This window comes from Branchiostoma belcheri, unplaced genomic scaffold, assembly GCF_001625305.1.
Source record: "Branchiostoma belcheri isolate BF01 breed outbred unplaced genomic scaffold, Haploidv18h27 scaffold61, whole genome shotgun sequence".
In the NCBI taxonomy this organism is placed as follows: domain Eukaryota; kingdom Metazoa; phylum Chordata; class Leptocardii; order Amphioxiformes; family Branchiostomatidae; genus Branchiostoma; species Branchiostoma belcheri.
Genome location: NW_017804254.1, coordinates 1,781,517 through 1,804,429, shown reverse-complemented (window position 1 = coordinate 1,804,429; position 22,913 = coordinate 1,781,517). Strand labels below are relative to the sequence as shown.

Here is a 22,913-nt window from a genome sequence, read left to right as displayed (position 1 = left end):
TACTCGACACTAGATAGGATTCCCATCCCTCAACCGAGACAGGGGCCGACACTGACTGCTGGGTACCTTTGACCCGTTGCTGATGTCAATTGTTCCGTTTTGGTTACATGTAGGCTTCAGGTTATTTCAAAAGCTTGTTTATATTTATAAGCACTTGACTTAATACACAGAATTAAGTAACTCAAAAAAAACTAGTTTACTGCATACTACGGAAGGAAAACATATTGTTTTTGCTCTGTTTCGTCTTCTTCTCCTCCTAAACAATAAGGTCAAAGACCTGAATCAGACATCTGTCACCATGGTAACTAGTGTTGGGTTACGTCATGTTGCAATTTTATAGCAGGAGGGATTTAGACTCCTGTCTGACCATATGATATATGAAATGTGTTTGCGAGTAAGAATTAACAGAGCAGACCATGGGAAGGTAAACATTATGCATTTGCTTTGCAAATGTTACCTTTCTAGTTTCCTGTTGTGTTTGTCTGACTAGAGAGTGACATGATGGTTCAGATGGAGGACAAGCTTTGTGAGCTGGAGCAGTCAGAGGCCATCTTCCTGCTGACAGCCTGTACAAACATGGCACGCAGCCATACCGGGGCAGACAACGCATTTGTAGACATCGTAGTCACACACCTTTATAAGGTACAACAATCTTGTCTAAACTACTATACTGAAACATAATAACATGTCTTGAGCCTAAGTTTGAAACACGACAGAGATTTTTAAACTTGTGTCATATATGTCATCCAATATTGATCTCATGATTAGGTTTCAGAGCAGGTGGTTTCATCAATTTGTGTGTTAATGAGGTACACCTGATCTCTACTTTGGGCGAAGGGAGTGAAATACCGTATTTTTTTCCTTGTCTGTCTCTGTGACATTATGTGTCTGTCTCAGTGTGTGTATGCCTGTGCATACATGTATTTCTCTGTGATTATCAATTATATACACAATACAACATTGCCAAATATACATCTCCAACTGTTACATGTAAATTGTCAATGTTTTTCTCTGTGCGACTAAAATGGTCACAAAGCAGTATAGGTATGAGGGGTGAAGTCTACAATCTCTGATTTTCATTGTTTTTGCAAGTAACTTAACACACTTTGCTAATGCTTAAGTCACAATCATATAGTTACATTAAATTTTATAATTTTAAAGCTGTGCTATGTGAGCACCAGAACGCGTGAGTTCTGCTCGAAGGTTGGTCGTGAGCTACTGTCCTCCATATGTTTGGTCCATCCCACGGCAGCGTCCACTCTGATGGAGAGAGTGGGCAGCACCATGGACCAAGTTGGTCTGGTCAGTGCAATTATTTATCTGTACTGTGTTTTCTGTGTAATTCTGCTTATAATCATTTGCTTTAAGATATGCAATAGAGAATTTGTCCATTTGGTTTCTTAGTCTTGAATAATTTTAACTTACCAATGGCATGCATTGTACCCAATACTGTAACAATGATTAGGTTAAGTTTGATTGTCGTGATTGATTGACTGACTGACTGACTGACTGACTGACTGACTGACTGACTGATTGTTCATTAGTTGGAATATCTTAATAGTGTTATGAGAACATGCTTGGTTCACTTTGGCCACATACGTAAAATGAATACAATTAGGTGCTAGTCTTTCCTCTTACACGAATGGAGAAAGCAGTATTCAACCATTTGAATGCAACTGGCATGCAAACACTCTATCTACTAGCTATAGGCCATAGCACCATTTAGATTCACTGTATATAATACATGCATTCGTCTCTTCCAGATGTCCCTGTATCTGTACAAAGACTTGCCGCTGCACCTGTGGCTGCCCCAGGCTCCTGACATGGTCCTGCTGGAGAAGTGGTTACTGCAGACTGAACTCCAGTCACCAGAACACAGGCTGGCAAGACTCATAGCTGCCAGGCTCAACTGGGGGACTAATGCACAGGTACAGTAATGTGTAAGTCTTTACATGTGTGGAGTGGTTTGTGTCTGTGTGTTTGAGAGTGTGTGTGTGTGCATGCGTGCTTGCATGTGTGTGTGCGTGTGTGTAAGTGGGTAGTTAAACCTTGGGGAGTACCATTTCACATAAGATTAAGAGTTTGACTTATCTAACAAGTGAGAGGAGACTCCGTTTTGCTGGGCATTCTTGGAGGAGTAAGGAAGAGATTGTTAGTGACGTCCTTCTCTGGGCACCTAAACACGGGCATGCTAGTGTAGGCAGACCCTGCACAACCTACATACACCAACTGTGTGAGGATGCGGGCTGCAGATCGGAAGACCTGCCCAGGGCTATGGAAGAGAGTCACAAGCATCCGTGAAACTCTCGTATTGATGGTACATGTTATGCGTTGCAAGTAATTCCCAATTCCTCTTTTTTTAACCTCGTTGTTCACATGCGATGCAAGATGTAGAGGTGATTAATGACTTTCTTCATCTGAGACAGACTGACCATACTGCCGTGCATATCCATTACAACCTGACCTAAAGGCCATGCAGAAACACAGGCACACACACGGACACACACAGACATACCAAAAACAATACCTCTGATTTTCATGAAGTTAACAATAAAAACAATCTTGTTACTGATTGTATTTTTCCAGGGAGACAGACTGTTCCTCCCCCTGAAGCTGCACAGATGGATGGGTCTACTCCTGGTACAGGTGTCCAACCACTTCATGTACAACAAGGAACAGGCAGGACTGATAGCAGCAGGCATCAAACAGGTCAGAAACTGTAGTACATGACATATCACGACTAGAAGAGTTCTGTATTCCTGCACCTTTCCATCCTTCTGCATATTATTATTATTATTATATTGATAATATTATATAATTTTTATGGCCTTTAGATGCCAAAAGTCCCTGGAGCAGATATGAGTCTGTCTGGTTTAGGGAAGAACTCCTTGTCTGGGCATCAGTTATCATATAATATATGATAACTGATGCCCAGACAAGTGCAGTGAAACATCTAATATATACATATATATATTATATATATGTATATATTAGATGTTTCACTGCACTACCATAACAAGCCGCTAGGGAGCCCAAAATCTAATAATTTTGAGGACTTATCAATACCTACCCACCTGCCAAATATCAATCCATCTAAGCTTTCTCAAGTTATCTTGTTTACAGACACAAACACACACACAAACACACAAACGCCACGAAAAACATAGACTACTGTAACAGTAATCTTATTGCTAAAGGTAATAATTAACTGAATTTCCTTCTATGTTTGCAGGTGACGCAGCTGGCTGCGGCTGCGCGGTTGACAGTCGGGCCTGACCAGCAGCTGTCCACCTGGCTGTGGGAGGTGGCCCTGCAGCTGCGTCTCCACGCCACGGAACAGCCACAGCCGGCGCTGTCAGCAGGGAACAGCACACAAGCTATCAGTCAGGACATCCCCAACCTGACAGACGACTCCTCCCTGCAGCATCTACAGAGAGCTGTCAAGTCTGATATGCCCATTGCTCTGTACACTGCACTAGCCATGACATCTGTGGGCCATGAGTAAGCTCTTCTTTATCACATATATTTATGTAACAAGTATCAGGCAAAAAGCATGATTGCTAAAACATTAATTTTATATGTCTACTATTTGAGGACTTAAGTATACATCTTTAATTAATCTTTAATTGCATGTTCATGTTCTTAGGGTTAAATGCATACATCAGAGTGTGATGTTACATGTACATCATACTGAGTAACATGGTACATATACATAGGATACAAGGATAACAGAATAACGTAAAAGTCTTAACAACTACTAGAGAATAAACTAATCTAGGTCTTGAAGATTTCTTCTCTCTTTTTAAAGCAATTGGAGATAAATTCACGTAGTTTTTCTATTGTAATTTGTATGGTCATTACTGGTGAACATGAGGTTAATAAAATAAGAGTTTATCACAATGACAAAATGAATACAAAGTGGATAAAAGAAAAATGAATGTAAACAAATTGAAGACAAGTTGGTGATCTATCAATTACGAGAATCTACCCATACAGTGGATAAATGTTTGAACTACATGTATGTCAAATATATTACTAACAGTTTTGTAAATGAGAAAGGGATGTGAGCAAGCTCTTCTTGTTCTGGGATTTTTCTTCGGACCATACTTGTATTGTGCAGGGGCCCACACATCAAACACTTTTTGGTCATTTTAAAGTAATTAATATGCATAAATGTTAATATAAGCTTTGTCATTTTGAAAGACCCATATACAGCAGAAGTTTACCGTGACCTAGATTATTGTGTATATTATGGTATGTCAATAGACTAAAGTTAAGTTTTAACTACATACACTGTAAATGATGGATTTTACCGTTTTAAATGCCAATGGTTGTATTATTTTACACCTGACATAGGGTGTAAAATACATTCATCCGTATATTGTTACCTTCACCAAGAAGGTAATATGTTTTCCATAGCGTTTTTTATGTACAGTGTGTGGTTAAGAGTGTTTTTGATCACTTTCAGCAAAACTGAGTTCTTATCGTCAGGACTACCACTTCTACTCCAGTTGGTAGAAGGAGGACACATTGTGCCCACTATCCACATACTGGCCAAGATCACCCCACTGTTTCTCACATCTCAACACAACATCCTACAGGATAAAAGGTATGTACTGTATACATGGTGCTCCACATTGTGTTGCATTGTTGCAAATGCAGAAAAACTTGTACAAGCATTCAAGCCTGAACTCAATTATTACTCCGTGAAGGAGGTCAGGACCTCCGGACGGAGTGTTGTGATCGGCTGATTTTTCATGTTCGCAGTCAAAACACTGGGTTCTCTTTGTGTAATCGGCACGCAATTTTATACGCCGTCTGCGGGCATGCCCGTGTTGATGCACGAATGTGTATTTTTGCCATTGCTGCTTTCGCGGTCAATGTAATATCGCAGACGCACCCCTACAATTACGAGGCGAATTGGAATGGTCCAGAAAAACGCGTTGTTTGGAATAGCAGTGGGGGGGGTAAAAGTTCATGCAGATACGGGGTGGTTTTGATAAGTGGTTCCAGATGTTTTTGCCCATGGTTAAGAGATGCCAAGTTTTTTGGAAGATGTTCGCAGCCAAAACGCATTCTTCCGTACGTCGCATTTCTGTGTAATTTCGCATGTGGTGTTGCATTATGTCCGGGATGATGCACGTCTTTTTATTTTTACCGTAGCTGTTTTGATATTGGAGTAAATGGTTATTTTCGAAACATCCCCATGCCGTTGAAATGTTGTCGTCCGTTTATGTCACCGGTAGTAAGTCGCGGCGGGGCTGATGGTCAACATTAGGAAATGTTAATACCGATAACGTAATCCTATCGATTTCAAACTGGTCGGGTGTGGCGACCTAGTGGCGGCGTGTATTTAGTCACGTAGCAACTGGCAGGTCGTCCTAGCAACGATACATGGCCAATATTTTTGGGTTGGGCCGCTCCATAGTGTTAGTGGAGCAGCTCTTTGTAAACATGGACAATATTTTTGAGCAACCCATCAATGTGTTCTGCCTCGTGGTCAGATGTGGTCTGGGGCTGGTAAACCGCACATACAGTACTAGTAGATCGGGTAATTTTATGATTTGCTAGTTGTAAAGGCGTCGTGTAGTATGAGCCGGTATATGAAGAAGTAGCCTGTGTTACACAATCATGCTTTCGGCCGGATTGATGTGCAACTGTTACTAATTGCAGGGACTGCGCTAATGCCGACCAGTCGCGCTGTCCTGATACACCGCGAATGTGCGAGTGTTCCCTGTAGACAGTCCCGGGAGTCATTTTTTTCGCACATTCCAGGAGCCAAACCAAAATACGTTCATGAACCGAGTCCAAAAAACCGAAACGTGAAAATCGGATGATCGGACCTGATGTACATTTCTCTTTCTGTAGATTGTACACACAATACACACATCTTTACATAATCTGGCCATGGCAGGTAAAAAAAAAGTAACCCTGAATCATACTAGATTAGCGTAAATGCATGTTTATGCGTTAAAAACAAGAAAAGAATTTGTTTCTCGGTATTAATCTCTTGAAACACGGCGCTGAATATTGACGCAAAAATATTTCGGGCATCGCGCGCCCTTCCCCAAATCCCGCGTCACGTGTCGGCATTTCGCATCTCTGATTGGTTGTTGCGACTTAAGATGACTGAGCCGACGCGCGTTTAAACAATTTTTCTTTGTTCGATTTATTTTCTTCACAGAGAATTGTAGCTAATGGCTACTTCTTTTTGTTGCAATATATAATACTTCACGGAGAATTGTCGCCTATGGCTTCTTGTTATATTTCAGTCCATACCATTGGTATGGATGAAATATATTGTTTTCTCTTATGTTTCTCCTCCTCCTCCTGCCACTTAATCAAATGTAGTAGTAAACTTTCTTCTTTTCCATCTAATTATAGATTCTTGAAGATAGTGGAGAAGGTGATCCAATCAGACCATAGTCTGACTTCTTCCAACATGGGACCTCACTGCAAGCTGTTGTGTAGTATGATACAGGTTAGTGTCTTTTTTTGAAACATTCAATTTCTGGACAATCAATTTGATGTTCATCAATAACATTTGTTTTGGCAGTGACCAGTTTGAGGATTGTGTTACACTGACATCGACAAAATTATTCTACTGTCTTCTTTTTTGCACAAGAGTGTCCTATAATTTCATAGATACAAGTCAAGCTTACTAGTACAACTCACATTAACCCCCGTAGTACTGTTTTTCTTACGATATTATACGGAATGTATACCACAAAACATATTTATTAGGTAATATTAAATTCTAACATTGTATAGCATCATTAGTAAAAGGCACCTGTAAAAAACTTTTAACGTGTGAATTTATTACAGCTGTACTGATTTGCATCATTCTGCATCTGTTGGCAGTTCCAGGTGCAGAGTGGGTTTGTGTCCGCCCGTGTGTCCAGTACAACAGTGCTGGAGCTGTGGGTGCGCATGCTGACCTCCCTCCCACAGTGGTGGTACAGCCCGCAGGTGCTCCAGGTGCTGGACTCCCTCCTGCAGACGGCCTTCAGGTGCAAGGGAGGCGAGGACATGACCATCAGTATCCTGTATGATCGCTATAAGGTCGGTCCAGGGAAAAAAAATCAGAGATCTCCTACCTCATTGACATATTTATTTTTATGAGATTCTTAATATCTTTTATTCATTAGGCCACAACAATTTGATTAGTTGGTTCTCAGATTCCTTTTTTCTGATTTGCAAAAAAAAGGATGGTTCTCTGAATCAACTACTTCAAATGTTCATATTTTGGTCCAAAAGGTTGAAGAAAGCTTCTTGCTTTCGTAGTTGATGCGGTTTATCCATCTATCAATAGTTATACATTGGTTGGAAAAAAAATGTTAAAAGTCATTGCTTGAATTACAAACGAACCTGGTATGTTGACCTCAAGACATATACATGTAATAGCTTTTGAGGCTATCAGAGGATGCCTAAGTCTGTTCCTACATTTTTTTCTGAAAAAAAAATCCTAGAACCAACAAATCACATTGATGTGACCTTATTTTGAATTTCTCTGTCTCAGTCTGTCCACAAAGCTGGTCCATTTCTGGTGCAGTCTAAATAACATGATGACAGGTCTTCTTCTGAGTATTCTTGTTGCCAATACCAAGACAAATTGAACCTGTGTGGAAGTTTTAGTCATGGCAGTTACAGACTTAGAAAGTGACAGACTGTTTGGTATCTCCAGGCTCTCCTCAGTACCAAGACAGACCCAGGTGTGTTGGTGTCTTTGGTGTCCTGGATGTCGTCCAGTGTTGGTCCACCCACATTTCTGGACAAGCCTACACAGTCAGGTATGGTAGAAAATTTGTTATTGTTGTTGTGACCTGTGCTTAGCCTAGTGTGACAGAAATGTTGTCATTCTTTGTTCATTGTTATAATAATACTTAATTCCCGGGGGTAAAGTCAAGAATAACCAGTGGCACTCAGTTCAGTTGTTTCAAGCTTTCTAGTGATGATGTCCCTACTGTACTTGGTGGCAGCAAGTACCACTCTATGATACATGTACATGTAGTTCTTGGACAATACAAAAAAAATAAATAATGTACAAAATTTTTGAACACCTCAATTCTTAGTTGATAACTCTGATATTTGAAGGCATGACAGTGTTTTTCTTGTTCTTTTGTGGGACGGTATTAGATACTTAGTGGTTGGTACTTCATGCACCAGTTTATTAGTCATCATGTACATCATGCCTAGTCTGGACATTTTTCTTTCTGCTGTTGTTATCAGATGTGTGGGTGGCGTACCAGGTGTTACAGGCAGAGAGCATGTGGGAGGAGGACACACAGCTCAGGAAGATGCTGGAAAGCGCCTTACAACAGGACAGCAACATCACTGTGGAAGGAGCCGTCAAAGTAGGCAACAACATCATTATTTTATTATTATAATTTATTCATTTTCTTCTATTGTCTATATCTCACCCACTTGTAAACAACCACGTTAACCATAAAAGTTTCAGGTACAGCGTAAAATTAAATGTGATTTAAATTTGCTGCCAGAGGAGGTATATACTGTACATGTAGTACATGTACCTATAGTAGAGCTATACAAACATAGTGTTTCACTGTCACTGTTTTGGTACTATTCAGTCAGTTTAACACAACAGTCGTGTTTTTTTTTCACTAGACTGTGAGCAGTGAGGTCCACCTCCCGTCTGCCCCGCCCCTGCCCCGCCTCATGATCTATCGCTGGGCGGGGCAGGCCCTGGCCACGCCCCTGGACCACCCGCTCCTGCCTCTGGTCTGGCAACGATTCTTCCAGATCTACCTGCACCGACCCGCTGCAGACCAGGGGTAGGTTCTGTTTGGCCAAGTTTGTTTTGCTATTGGAACAGCTCAGAACAGTAGAAGTACACCAGGGCTCGAAATACTGGGTGCATGTGCACCTTAGTGCACCCAAAATTGCAGCTGTGCACCCAATTTTTTTCTGTAGGTGCACTGGTGCACCTAAATATTGTTGTAGGTATCTTTGTACATATCAAATGTATACAGTAATACTGGATATTCTTGGCATCTAAGTGTCAGAAAATCTTTGTTCTGGTACTTGTTTAAGATTTTGAAGTTAGCTCCCATTTAAGATTCAAGCTCAAAAGAGGAGCAGTAAGATCTGTAATTAGGTTTTGTTTTATATTGTGCAGCCAAAAAATTGTCTGTGCACCTAAATTTTTAGGTTGGGTGCACTATACTGCACCTATTCCCAAAAATGAATTTCGAGCCCTGTACATGTACTAGGCATTCCTCTGTCTCATGGGACCAGGAATACCACAGCTTCTAGGCAATGTACTTATTTCCGTAAAATTACTTTCATCAAGTTGGTACTAAATATTTGGATACTTGGATACTTTATTCAGTCCATTAGCTGTCGTACACAAATACACGAATACTAAATAATTGAATATTAAATTAAAAGTTCTTTTATTCACAATGATTCCTTTTACTTGAGCCAAAGTTACAGTGACCATAGTGGGGAAGTGAAGAAAGCAATGATGAGGTCTGTGATTTGGCTCATATCTAGTCGTAAAGAGTAGCGACAGCATTATTTGAATGAGAACGAGCCTAAAGTGTATGTGGGGACGACCACATGCTTATGTGCCACATGTTCACTGTACAGTAATCTCTCTTCTGGCATACATCAGACATGCCCAAGCCATTTACTGTCATCCTTACTGTCCTCCCAGAATGGCAGGAAGAGGAGGTGTGGGCCATCGTTTCTTCCAGGCTCACTCCCAGTCTTCCCTGCTGAAAAAGTTGAAGAAGCGTCTTCAGGAGGCGGCAGACTTCCACTACGCTGCCTCCAAGACACCAGCAATGACGCTAGATGTATCCTCAGACACTGCTCCAGGTAGGTGAGAGTTGTACATAAACCCCTGTCACACATTCATGAATTTGGCCTCCCAAACGCTAGCCAAATGCCCGCTGAAACCGGCTGGCATTCCCCCAAATTTAGCTACGGTTCAGCGGAATGTTTCAAAATGTTTAAAACATTCGTGAGTCATCCAGGTGGTTCCATCATTGTTGTCTGGTTTTTGACCGTAAGTCAGCAAAACACCAGCCAACCATCCCAGTAAGTCAGCAGTGTTCATGGCGTGTTGAGGAGTCATATTTGAGTCCAAGTTAACACAAATTTGTTTTGATTTGCATAGAAAGGTGGCCTAAATCTGGTCAGAGTTCTCCTGAACTTCTGGTCAGCTAGTGATCGGGAACAGATTCGGGGGAAGGCCGAGAATGTGTTACAGGGGCTTAAACCTTCATCATAGTACACAGAGAACTGATGTGTCTTACGTTTTTATATCATTTGTAGGCAGTTATTCATTTGTCAAACACCTGACATCCACTTGCCCTGTTTGTGTCAGTATATTAAAATCAGTGAAGTGAGGGAAAATTATCACTGACAGTATGATCATAGTCTTACTGATATTGGAAAAAAAAAGACATTGAAGTAGTAAGAGCAGATCCATACACTTAGAGAGTAAACACCTAACGTGGATCATTGTAATATGTTTGACTTACCTGTAAGGTAGAATCTATGAAGTATGCTCTGTCTAACTTAACGTGCATTTTGTCTTTCAGAGGATCAGTCAGAGGAACCACTGGTGCCAAGCTCTGACTCTGCAGGGTTGCATCATAATCTGTCCAAGTAAGTAGGATTTAAGTACTTTTAAGTACTACTTATAAAGTTAAATCATACTTAAAAGTTCATTTATGTTGGTTTTAACTTTAAATAATGTTACTACCAACATAAATGAACTTTTAAGTATGATTTAACTTAGTACTTAAAAGTACTACTTAAATCATACTTTGAGTATTTGACCAGTCACTCTGATCTTCTTCAATTGACTGACCCAGTGAGACTTGTCATGTGGCTTCTTTGAAGTGTGACGTCAACACTTGGTCAAAGGTATCCAGTAAATGATAGCAGACCCTGTCACAGTTGAGCGAAGGGTGATGGGGAGAACAATCCCTTATGTTGGAAAAACGTTTTACTCTAGACTTATACTTTTAATATGATTCAAATAGTTTTTGTTTGTAAATACTGTAAAGTAAAAGCATTTACATTGTATGTCTGGTCATAAATTTATGTCATTCATTTTAAAAAAGGCTGATCATGAAGAACCAGCTTTGGAATAAATTTATCATAATTATGATAATATCTGAGTACAAAATGTAGCAGACAAAAAAAATAGTGCTGTTTTTTGACAGGGTTAAATTTGACTGGGTTGAAAAATGGCAGGGAGAGAAAGATAGAAAATGTAAACCGGCTCACAAAATTATCTCTTCTACATTCAAACATCATGAGTTGGGAGGAGATATACTTCACTCAAAATAATGAAGGAGGTGTAAGATGTCTAACCCAGTCTTGTTTCTAGGCTGTTCCACTCGTTCTACCTGTGGATTGAGGAGCCCAGACTGCATGACCCTGACCTGTACCTGCCGGCCCTGCCTCAGCAGTATGATGCTGAGCGGCTTCTCAGTCTGTTCAAGAACTGTCAGGTAAATCTTCAAGGAGCTTCAAGGCATCTAAAAGTTGATTCAGAAACAAGTTATTCAGTTATTCCCATTTATTATTATATAATAACAGTTACTATAACCCTCAATAGAAAGACAACCACTGGAAACTGTAGATTTTTTAATACTTTTTTCAGTATCTTTTTGCCTAGACTTTCTTTAGATTTGCAGATGATAAAGTTAACTTTCTTCTACATTCCCCTAGACTATAGCCTGGTAAACTGGTAAACTGTTCCTAATAGTAATACAATTATAGTTAAATATTTACTGTTGTTTTCTACCTCACCCCCCATTTGCCTGGGTATCGGGAAGATGATGACATTTACTTATTAATTATAATCAATGATATTTTGCTGTGCAATACTGTACCTGCTTGTGCTAGATAGACCATTTTACAAATCCCATTGCATGCTGGGAGGTGTGAGGCATTATGGGTAACAGGAAGAAAAAACACCATTACAATGACAATGCTTAACAAGAATCCATAGGGACCTAAGTCTCCCAGCATGCAATGGTGACTGTGATGGAAAAGGCCTGGTCTATATGCTATGACTTTGTGGTGATTTTACAGTTTCATTTAAAAAATCAGCCTTGCAGCATGAGGTACATGTACAGCAAGCTGAATTACACTAATTTGTACAGTCATTATGTGGGAAAAAAATCAACATTACAACACAAGCAAAGCTATACGAAATGCTTCACTATGGGCGCTAAAATATACAAGAATGTCATAGAACAGTCTTTGTGGATAGACCTGTTATACTAGTGTATGGCCTGGTGTGGGAAAGAGTTTTTGTGGCTTTGTGTATGGGCTGCTGGCAACATGAGCGCCGTTTTGACAGTTACTGAACAGATATACTTGTGCTATGGCCAGGACGCCTGGCTGGAGTTTGTAGACATGGAGAAAGTTGAGAGAGACGTCGCTGTGATGGCTACAGAGTGGGTTCAGCACCGACAGGTCAAGACTGCCGTCACTTCCAGATCATCTCCTGACTTCTCCCAGCCAGGTACGCACCACATGTCATCTCCCAATGGTGAATCAGTTCAGAAACTGTTGATCTTCAGAAGTTTTAGGTGACGCCATGAAGTGTATCCACCAGTTCCTGTCTCGCATTGCCGAGGACAGTTCATCACCCTCTAGACCTATTTGATCACCTTTTCAGAGTAAGAACATGAAATGGGCCAGTGATAGAGGGTAGGAAAGTTGTCAGACTTTTGACCCGTTCTGTTACAGAAATTTCTGCACAATTCCTTGGAAGTTCAAAAAAAAATGTTGTCTTTCCTGTTTCGGTCCCGAAAAGTTAGGGTCAGTAGGTAGGGATTATCTGTTTTTTCTTTATTTATTTTAGACTTTGGCGATCTCTATTGATCCAACCTATACACACAATAAGTTTAACAATTTGAAAAAATAAAACTTACATGAGGACATTTTCAATGTCAATGTTGAAAAACAGATTGTACAATGTTTCATCACTCGGGTGTCAGATCATAGAGCTAGAAATGGTCGATGAGCTAAAAAAATGATCACCCTTGCAGGGGTCCACACAAAAAAGGCTAGGGTCGGCAGTTTTTTCTAGGGTTGGTCAGGAAACAGGGAACACGGCCAACATTTTTTTCCTAGGCCTTATATAGGCTTACCCTACTCATCACCAAAATTGTAATCACATACAGTCTTGTATATCTGTTCTCTCATCTATTTAGCCACATCTCCCTTGGAGCGGCACCTGATGGCTTCTGACCTGACCCAGCCCCCTCCTCATGCAGCTGAGCAGGAGCCACCTGTTCCAGATGTCCCAGCGCAGGTGCTGGAGGACACCGCCTTGCTAATGGTCACTGTAGAACCACATCTGCAGCACCTGCTGCATCAGGCAAGGTGAGATTCTGTGGACCAATGTATAAAATTGAATGTACTGTCCTAATAACATTTCGGCCCTTCAGTAGCTATCATTGTTAATGTCTTTTGACCAAATAAACAATTATGTCAGTAGGGACCCAGTCCAGGGTCTATCCATAAGCACTTGAATACTGTCTATTGGGTATTTTGCAATAGAAGGGGTAAGTTTCACTCATCACCTGCATTTTAAGGTTGTGGTTAAAGCAATTCTCATGCTGTATTACAATGGGAATGAACATTAATTTTGCAGTGTCATGATTTTTGTACATATTATCATTACCTCCGCTTATTTGTGATCAGCATAATTTGAGAAGGCCTTTATGGATTGTGATGATATTTGGTGTGTGGATGTACATGTATCATAGGAAGACAAAGGTCAAGGTCATTTGTGATCCTCCTGGTGGCTGACCATGGTACTGCAGCTGAACTTCCAGTTTTTGTATCTTTTGGTCCTAATGGTGACAATATCCCCTGTATACATGTTACCTACATAATGTATTACAGGATGTTCACTGAGAGAGAGCAGCGTCACTTGACACTTGACAACAAATATCTGGACCTTATTCCTGATCACTTTCACAACAAGCATGTTCAGGTGAGAGTTTTATCAACATGTAGACTGTGTTTTGTAATGTTGTCATATATTCCATATCAAGGGGTGAAAATCAAGAATAATGAAGAAAATTAAGAATAAGAAGTGCTTTCTGTGCAAAGTACATATTAATAGCACTAAATGTTTATTTAATACCTGTCAGTGCCCAATTTAATATGATTATAGCTAGAGCCTGCCTATCTCTTGTATAATTGTTTTTGGTACAGTTATTAACCTCTACTAAATCCTACCATGTTTCTACAGTTGACGTTGCAGATTCCATGTCACAGCTCCTTCTCCTTGAATTCACCTAACTGCAAAGGACCAGCTCAAATCACACTACAGGTTGGTAAGGTTGGATCTGGACAATAACCTTTGATAGGATTTTCTAATGTATGGACAGGTGCATTTTAAACTACTACGATATGTTCATCAAAATCAGTTCCCATTGTTGTGAGTTGGTCTGAATTTTGCATTATGTACCTAGGTCCAGTAATATATCATACATGTACAGTACCCAGGCCATGATAACCTTCAATGACGGTGTTCCTGACTAAAAGTATGGCCCGGGCTTCCATAGAATAATTCAAACGCGTTTTGCCCAAACTGCGTGCGCTGCTTTTGAAAATTCAAAAACATGATTCAGACGTTGGAATTGATGTTGTCGCAGATTTTGGTTTAGGGACACAAAATTTTCATTCTTTTTGCATTAAAAGGCGTGTTTTCTTACTATAATAGGTAGGTATGACAAAAGACAACATAATGAGTATGTACGAGACAGTACAGTGCTGTCAGTAATGATGCTGATGTTCTGACAGTACCAAGAGAAGACTCTGGACCCTGCTGTGGACAGCCAGCTGAGAGAGAACCGTCTCCAGGCTGAACAGGTGGTAGATGGTGCCATGAGTCCCCCTCAACAGCAGCTCTGTGCTAGTGCCCTGTATGTGGAGAGACTCATCACGTAAGTCTGGGATGGTAAAAGACTAAAATTAGATAATTAATGTATCATTGCTAGGCCAGTCCAGAATAATCTACCAACAGTCTGTACTAGTACTGATTTCATTTTATCTTCAAAGGTTTTACTTGAACATTCAGGGAAGGCACAGGCAAATGTTACTTCAGTTCAAGTTCAACTCAGTTTGAACTTGGTAATGTGCTCAGAAGCAATATTTTGACAAGCTTTAATTATATTGTCTGTACAGAGTACAGCAATGACATTGGTGACCATATGCTGCAGCATACTTTTAACAACATTGTATACCCTGTACTGGGCTTCAGGAGGTGGATGGAAAGAGCAGAAATTGGCCAGATAGAGGCGGAGATAACAAGCCAGGCGAGTTATATGCCTGGAGAGTACAGTTTGCCGCACCAAACTGTACTTTCTGGCAGACCAACTCCCCTGGCTACATTGTACATGTACAAAATGTATACCATGGCTAAAATTACACCAATTATATTCTGATATGCCATCCTAAAGGTTGATCAGCCACAGCTGTAGCAGCTACAAATGTATAGAATTGCCATACTGATCACTTACCACATACTAGTACCATTATCTCCTGCTGTGTTTCCTCTGCAGAGATCTAGTGAACCATTCCTACTCCCAGCAGCAGGAGGGGAGTTCCAGACCAGATACCAGGGAAGCGGGGACGTCACTGTTCTATAAGCTGGTGCGCTGTGTGGATGATGATAACCGCCAGTATCCACCCACACGACAGTTCTTCTCCAGCTGTATAGAAACTCTAGGACAGGTCTGTGTATGTACACACTGGTCTCAAAATGTTCATCACAGTTTTGCCTGTCATACATGACTTTTGTATGGAATTCTTTATTGACTCAACAATAGTACAGGGACTTTCGTATGTACCGGCTGTCATTACCTTTGCCAAGTAGGTTATATATTTTCAGTAGTGTGTGTGTGTGTGTGTGTGTGTGTGTGTGTGTGTGTGTGTGCATGTGCACATGTGTATTTGTGTGTCAACACGATAACTCGGGGAGGCTTATATGGATTATTTTGATATTGGTACATTTCTGTAGGTACATTTTGTAAGCTGAGGTCTTGGTGAGAGCTCGAAATGATTAAATTTTGGGGCCTCTGGTGCCTTTTTATGGTACTGCAGTGGAATGGCCGGTTTAGATATCTTGTGATCTGCCAGCGTCATGTTTTTTTTTTTTGATGGTAGGTGGCATGTCACGTAAGTTTAGGCCCCAAGCATCTTGTTTAGGAACTTCAGGGATACAGTGACAATACATATCCTTGTGATCTGTGGAGTCCCATTTGACACATTCTAAATTTACTTAGTAAATTTTATTTTTGCAATGATTTAATTTTGCTGTTGATTGAGGTGGAAATAAAGTTTTCTTTGTGCTGGAACTTACTGTCATTAATAGCACTAGTACAACAACACACAGCCAGGAACACTATGAAAATAAAACCACCTGTGTAAATGTTTTAAAATTGACAGTCCTAGTGTTGTATAATGAATACACACCTGATGAGCTGACTGTTTTGTGATCTGCCAGGTTTTCATCAGGAACAATCCAGCCCAGGCCGAGTTTTTACTCAGAGCAATGCTCATCATGGATTCAGTATGTAAAATTGTTTACAGGGCCACACAAATTACATTAAATTTTGCTTTAAACTTTTCCATGCTTAACTCACTTTTATCATCATAATAATTCAAATAACTATTCAATAACGTCTTTCATAACCCAACCCCCAAGTCTCTGTAATATGATGAAACAAAAAAATAGAACACAACCAAAATGATTTTCTCTGTCAGTTTAAACAAACAGTGGTAAATGAAATGTTTTGTGTGGCCCAGTTCTACCCATTGTCAGGGTGGTGGTGGCTTCAATCCTAATCTGCAATGTTTTTTTTATAATACCGGTACAATGTATGTAAGTATTACTAAGTATTATCAGAACGTCTGTCCTTTTTCTGGGGGTGAGCCTTACTGTGCTGAGCCTTAAGCTTACTGTGCAGACTTTTTACTGACTTGTATATTAATGAAATCCTTTTGTACCTAAAGACCTTGGGCAACTGCAAAGTGTTGTTTTTCTGCATCTTCGATATCCTGCTTTGTACTTTAACAGCCATCGGGTGAGGACAGAGGTACTGGATGACAAGGTATTGATCAATAATGGTCAAATCATAATTTTAGATATCATAATCAGCTTGTTTCAATGAAAAGAAAATCTGTATTACTACAGGTGATGCAGAGTTCTTTTTGTCCTTCTGTTTGACTTTTTCTGCAGGAGTTTATAGGGAAGAATCCTGAGGAAGCTGGCAAACTTCTCCAGGCCACCCTGGCTACGCCCGCCCTCTGTGGGTTACTCGGTCCGCACTTCAGCCCCAACCAGGCGGGCGTCGCTTTCATCAACATGTACACCGACGTTACCCGCGTTCCGGACAGTCACGGCGTGGACCTGGCCTTCATGCTGTTGACCAAGGTCAGAAAAATACACTGATCATTATCATCACAAACAAAGTGTTCAAAGAGATGGTACAAATCTATCAATGACAGTGTCTGTATCTGTATTGGTATAGCCGGTATAACCGCCCTTCATCATAACACACCAGCTTCGCAGGCACGCGGTGCGGTGGCAGCTGGCTATGTTTCACCAAACAACTTGTTACACCTAATCTTTGCACCTTTAATTGCAGGAGTTGTGTAAATTTCTGGTGATGATGCCCCAACTGTGCTTGGTGGCAACGAGTTCCACTCTACGATTATCATAGTTCTTAAGAAAATATGGGTTTTTGAACACCTCAATTCTTGGTTGATAACTCGTGATATTTGAAGGCATGGCTGTTTCTTGTTCTTGACAGTACTGGTGGATTTGTACAGTCAATCATGTACATGTATGCAAATGCAATTATGATGGTTTGGATCCTAGTAATTAGTTACATTAAATTTACAAGTTAAAGAGAGACAGGATACGGATCTACATGTACAATGGTCTAGTCATGAGTCTTATACTGTTACATGGTAAATGTTTAGCAAACTGTAGAAAATAATTGTCAAACCAAGTTTTTTAATTGCTCAAGTCAAACTAACAGTTGGAACATGGCCATTTCAAATGAGTCACTCTTATTTTTCCCTGGTTCCAGTTTGATGTGCAGATGTGGCTGGAGGGCTGCCGTCCATCCCTGACTGACCGGTCACACCTAGTGGACACTATCGGGAAGGCGCTGCTCCTGTGTGGACCAGAACCAAAGTCTGACATGCTGATGGTGTTTGAGGTATTCCCAAGGCTCACTTTCCACTCACACACATACCTAACATGATTACTCAATAGCTGTCAAGAATAGAGCAAAAGATTACTGATTTCCTTTAGCCTATGACTATGATAACGACAAGTACAAGTATACTAAGTAAGTATGACTATGAGGTGTCAACCTGAATAAACCATTCATTCATTCATTCACTAGACAGTGATTAATTTTCTTGGCGACCCTTGAGTGACCAAAATTGGACTTAATAAAAATTATTAGAATATAATGCAGACGTATGATGTTCAAATGGAGGGGCACTACTCAGTTACTGGATTATAAAAAATAGTTCCATTACTTATTAATCTGCAACTAAATTTTACAAATTTGGTTCATATTGTATTAATAAACATGGTCTTTTACTAAGTTTTAGAAAACACATGTAGCACTGGCCTCTGCTGTTGAGTCTGCCTAAAGGCAGAAAGCATGAACTATTAATAATTCTTACTAAGTTAGCATGAACTATAAACTTACATGATGGATATTACCCATTTGTGTTTGCAGGTATATCAGAGCCACCTGCAGAGCATGTTGAGATACAGTTTTCCTGATCATTTCGGAGATGTGCTGCAGGTTCTACTGCAAGGTAACAGGCAAATCCACATATTTTTTAGTGTTGCATCATAACAATTATGGTAGAATCATTGACAGATCCACCATTGCTTTGTTATGCAGGTATTGTGTTAGGTGTGTTCGTGTGTGTGAAAGGATACTAAGTTAAGAAAATATGAATACACACATTATATGTATCTTACTAATGTTTCTGCTACATGTATGTATTCACTCACAGGCTCAGACAGTAAAGAGTTGAGTCCTCTGTGCTGGAAGAACACATTGAGAACCTTAGGTTGTGCAGAACTTGGTTCTACAGGTGACTCTGTCACTTTAACATCCCTAACTCCTGAACAGGTAAGTCTTAAGTTAAACATATATTAAGACAGGAGAGTCATAAATTTAAAAGACATTGGATATCCTGCAGATGAAAAACTTACTAAGCCAGGCATTGCATTCTTTTCGGCAACATTGACAGCCAAATAATACATTTTTCTCACAAATGTGCATAAAGCTGAGTTGTGATAAAGTGAATGGCATATGTAAAAGAATTCGAAGAATGCAATTATTACTATTCAATACTTCATCAGAAGGAAGCTTTCATTTGCCTCCTCACCATTATTATATTTCAGTCCATACCATGGTATGGATGAAATATATTGTGTTCCCTCATGTTTCTTCTTCTCCTCCTTCTCCTCCTCCTCCTCCTGCCACACAGTCAAAGGGATTCAACTCTGTCATTTTTTAGTCAAATGACCTGAAATTTGGCAAGGAGGTAGAGTGGGCCAATACCCCTAGGCGTTTTTTTCATTTTTTTGATACATGCCTTTGAAAAATTTTTATGAAGGTTTTTTGGGGCATTTTTCGACAAAAAATGGATTTTTGGATCCTGAGCGCTGGTTTTACAACCAAATGATCTTAAATTCGGTATAAGGGTACCTTGAACATGTGTCTACAGAATAGCAGTCACATGTTTGGCATACACCATTTCCAAATGACTCATTTAGGGGACTTTAATGGCTATTTTCAGCCAAAAAAGGGGCCAAAAGTGCTGTACCCGTTCCACGTTCGATCTAAAGAATGCCCGTTCTATCTGCCGTTGGCCATCGAACACATCGAACATTGCGGGTTACCTGAGGTCACGTTGCACGTATAAGTCGTGCACAATGACCCACACATTCAATTTTATGTAACGTTACCTAGATTTTTACGTCATCAGTCATCTACAATCACGACGAGGGAATATGCAGACCATCCTAATCCTGGGTGCCGCAAAGTTTTTCGGAAGGTATGTGTAACTTGTAAGAAAATGTTCGTCACTCCCGGCGCGGCACAAGAACTCATGCCGACTAAATGGTTCGCTACCTGAGGACTTTCCACAACCATGATGATATTATACTTATATTAGAAAGGAATATGTTATAGATCAATCATGTTGAAATGATAATTGTAATACATGGTTCTATTTAATATCGGTAGTTTTGTTTCTTATTTTGATGGGGGAAACTGTCAAAAATCGAGGGGACGCAAACCGATATCGGCGCACTTCCGGGTGCATAACGCCAAAATTTCTCGATGATTGTGTAAAAATGACCACTCATTTGCCGCCTCCGGTAGCGTGTACATGGTAGTGCGATCATATCGTGCCGAAGTCAGCGTCAAACGTCAAAAAAGCCGCGTAAAAATATACATGTAGTTGCAAAACACATTTCCAGCCGCGCTCAGCAGAGCTTCGCTGTCACAAACAGCACGGACGGACCCTGCATGCTTCATTAACATATGCAAGTAGCAACGCACTGCTACGCTCTGATTGGTTCACCTTTGATGACCTGCGCTCTGATTGGCTAGAACGAAGCCGGCTGCATGCCGGGGCGCGCGAAGTGAAGAGAACTCGAGCCACATGTTTACGCTGCTTTATACCTTATTTCTACGACTAATTAGCAACATCCTAGTGACGAAATGCGTACTCAAAAGAATTTTTTTCGGGAATAAATATATATGTACATGTGGGATTGTGGTGCCTTTGGCGTAATTTTGTTGGTCACGTACAACGTAATGTAACACGGAAGTACACGGAGTCGGACGATTATGGAGTCGCGGCACGGCTTTCCGTCCGGTCCCACTCTAAACAAAAAAGGACATAACAAAACTCCCCAAAACTGGCCTAGAATTAGCCATAAAATGTTTGCAGGCACTTGTAAATATGCTGCCTTTTTTCGAGTGTTAAAGGCATTTTCCGCGATGTTTTTGCACATCCCTAACGTTACCTCACGCCCGCCGCCTATTACAATGTACGGCGGACCGGGGCATTTATAACTTCAGATCATCTAGGATTGCATATTCGGTGGTAAAGTAAGTAAACAAACAGAGAAAAACAGTAAAATAAAGTTGACAAACTATAGAAACGCTTGCCTGGGCAACAGTGACAAAAGAAAATATCAATCTAATTGATGCACCGGTGATCGTTAAAACGTTTTAAACGTTACAATATAGTAAAATGCAGGCTAGATCAACGTTCCTTCCGCTGTTCCAGCAGTGCGCCGGTAGTAAATGCAGTACTAGCGCGTTTGTAAACGGGTTAGTAACGAAAAAGTAACCAGTTAGTAACGGAAAACTAACGAGTTATACTTATAGAAATGCGATCATAGTAACGGTGGTGATTGTAACTATAACGGGAACGGTACTGCAGTAGTTTCATAGTATACACAAATCATGTATAGCATATTCAACATCTGATATTTGTAGTTGCATGGTATATGTATGATATATATAATCATGTCAATCATATGTAGATTATTCAATATATGAATGTAGTGTTTTATAGTATATGTAAGTCATGTACATCTTATTCAATATTTATGTATAGTGTCATAGTGCATTTAATTAATGTATAGTTCAATATGTATGTATGTAACTTATAGTTTTATAGTTCATCTATATATATTTACAAAGTTATGTATAGTTTCCTTTTCTTTGCAATTAGACCTTCAAAATGTATCAAATCTCATCATTGTTAGTATTTACATACCTGCTATAAGATTGTGCGATATATAAGAGTGATGTGAAATTTTGTAAGTAAAGCTGTCGAGATTCAAAGTGCTGATCTTGCATCTTTGTTATCAATTACATAGCTCTAATATAATTCATCTATTTGAGAATCTTCCAGTTTTGCACTGAGGTGAGTTTGGAATAGTCCACTTTTGCGTGGGAGGGAGATGGACTGAAATATGCTGTATTTGCTCCCAAGCAAATGTCGGCCTTTCTAGTTTTTATTATATTTACATAATTTGAATTTGATTGATGTGCTTCGTACCTAGATGCAGAATAATTTTTTATCATAAAAATCTCTTTCCTTTCTTGACCTATCGACTTAAAAAAAAGAATTTGCCAGAAACTCCCCTGCAGCTCCAGAACAAATATTACATGTGGATTTGAGTGCAATGCATACTACACAACATTTTGTCAATGTGTGAAACTTAGTAATGTCTTTCCTGTGTAGGTTACAGAAGCCCTTGGATGGATGGGCTCTCACTACATGAAGCTGAGGAGAAGCAGTCAGCAGCTTGTACTGAAGGGGCTGTACTGTGAACAGCAGGGTTATGTACAGCACATAGCACAGCTGCTCCGCCTGCTGTTCACTACCCTCCTACAGACGGACGCTGGATCTGCTGTACCAAGTCAGAACTTTGAAAGTGGTCAGTGAATGATGTATACATCCTACAAGAATAAAGATCTTAAGGGTAGAATCTTAAGATACTCCAATTTTGACCTAATAAAAAACAAATATCCTGTCTGAAGACTGAAAAAAGAAAGTTTTTCTAAAATTTTCTTGTAAATTCTAATTTACAATTGATGAGCATCATATTAGAAATACTCGACTGAATAAAGAAAAATAAGAAAAATAAATTTTGGTAGTGGGTTTATTGATATTTTTTTACCATTTTATTCTTTCTTACTTTTCCTTAATATCATAAGGAGGTTATGTTTTTGGTAACAAATGTTAAAATGTACATGTATGTATTGTGACATGCATGTCTGTGTGTGTATGTTTTGCACAATAACTCAAGAAGCTTATACATGTAATATGGATGGATT

The 22,913-nt window shown here is 39.9% G+C and overlaps 1 protein-coding gene across 1 annotated transcript in view; it reads left to right on the top strand.

Annotated features, from left to right (window-relative positions):
- Window positions 1-22,913, top strand: part of LOC109482953 (ectopic P granules protein 5 homolog) — a 40,284-nt gene that overhangs the window by 8,559 nt on the left and 8,812 nt on the right. Inside the window, 27 exon segments of the mRNA XM_019785854.1 lie at window positions 491-642; window positions 1,162-1,302; window positions 1,764-1,928; window positions 2,587-2,709; window positions 3,233-3,501; window positions 4,469-4,609; window positions 6,385-6,481; window positions 6,862-7,062; window positions 7,685-7,790; window positions 8,230-8,354; window positions 8,626-8,792; window positions 9,677-9,840; window positions 10,531-10,635; window positions 11,341-11,342; window positions 11,397-11,489; window positions 12,379-12,511; window positions 13,206-13,377; window positions 13,903-13,993; window positions 14,255-14,335; window positions 14,809-14,951; window positions 15,570-15,741; window positions 16,514-16,579; window positions 17,249-17,443; window positions 18,105-18,236; window positions 18,771-18,852; window positions 19,057-19,175; window positions 22,318-22,513. Coding sequence (XP_019641413.1) covers window positions 491-642; window positions 1,162-1,302; window positions 1,764-1,928; window positions 2,587-2,709; window positions 3,233-3,501; window positions 4,469-4,609; window positions 6,385-6,481; window positions 6,862-7,062; window positions 7,685-7,790; window positions 8,230-8,354; window positions 8,626-8,792; window positions 9,677-9,840; window positions 10,531-10,635; window positions 11,341-11,342; window positions 11,397-11,489; window positions 12,379-12,511; window positions 13,206-13,377; window positions 13,903-13,993; window positions 14,255-14,335; window positions 14,809-14,951; window positions 15,570-15,741; window positions 16,514-16,579; window positions 17,249-17,443; window positions 18,105-18,236; window positions 18,771-18,852; window positions 19,057-19,175; window positions 22,318-22,513 — 3,633 coding nt within the window.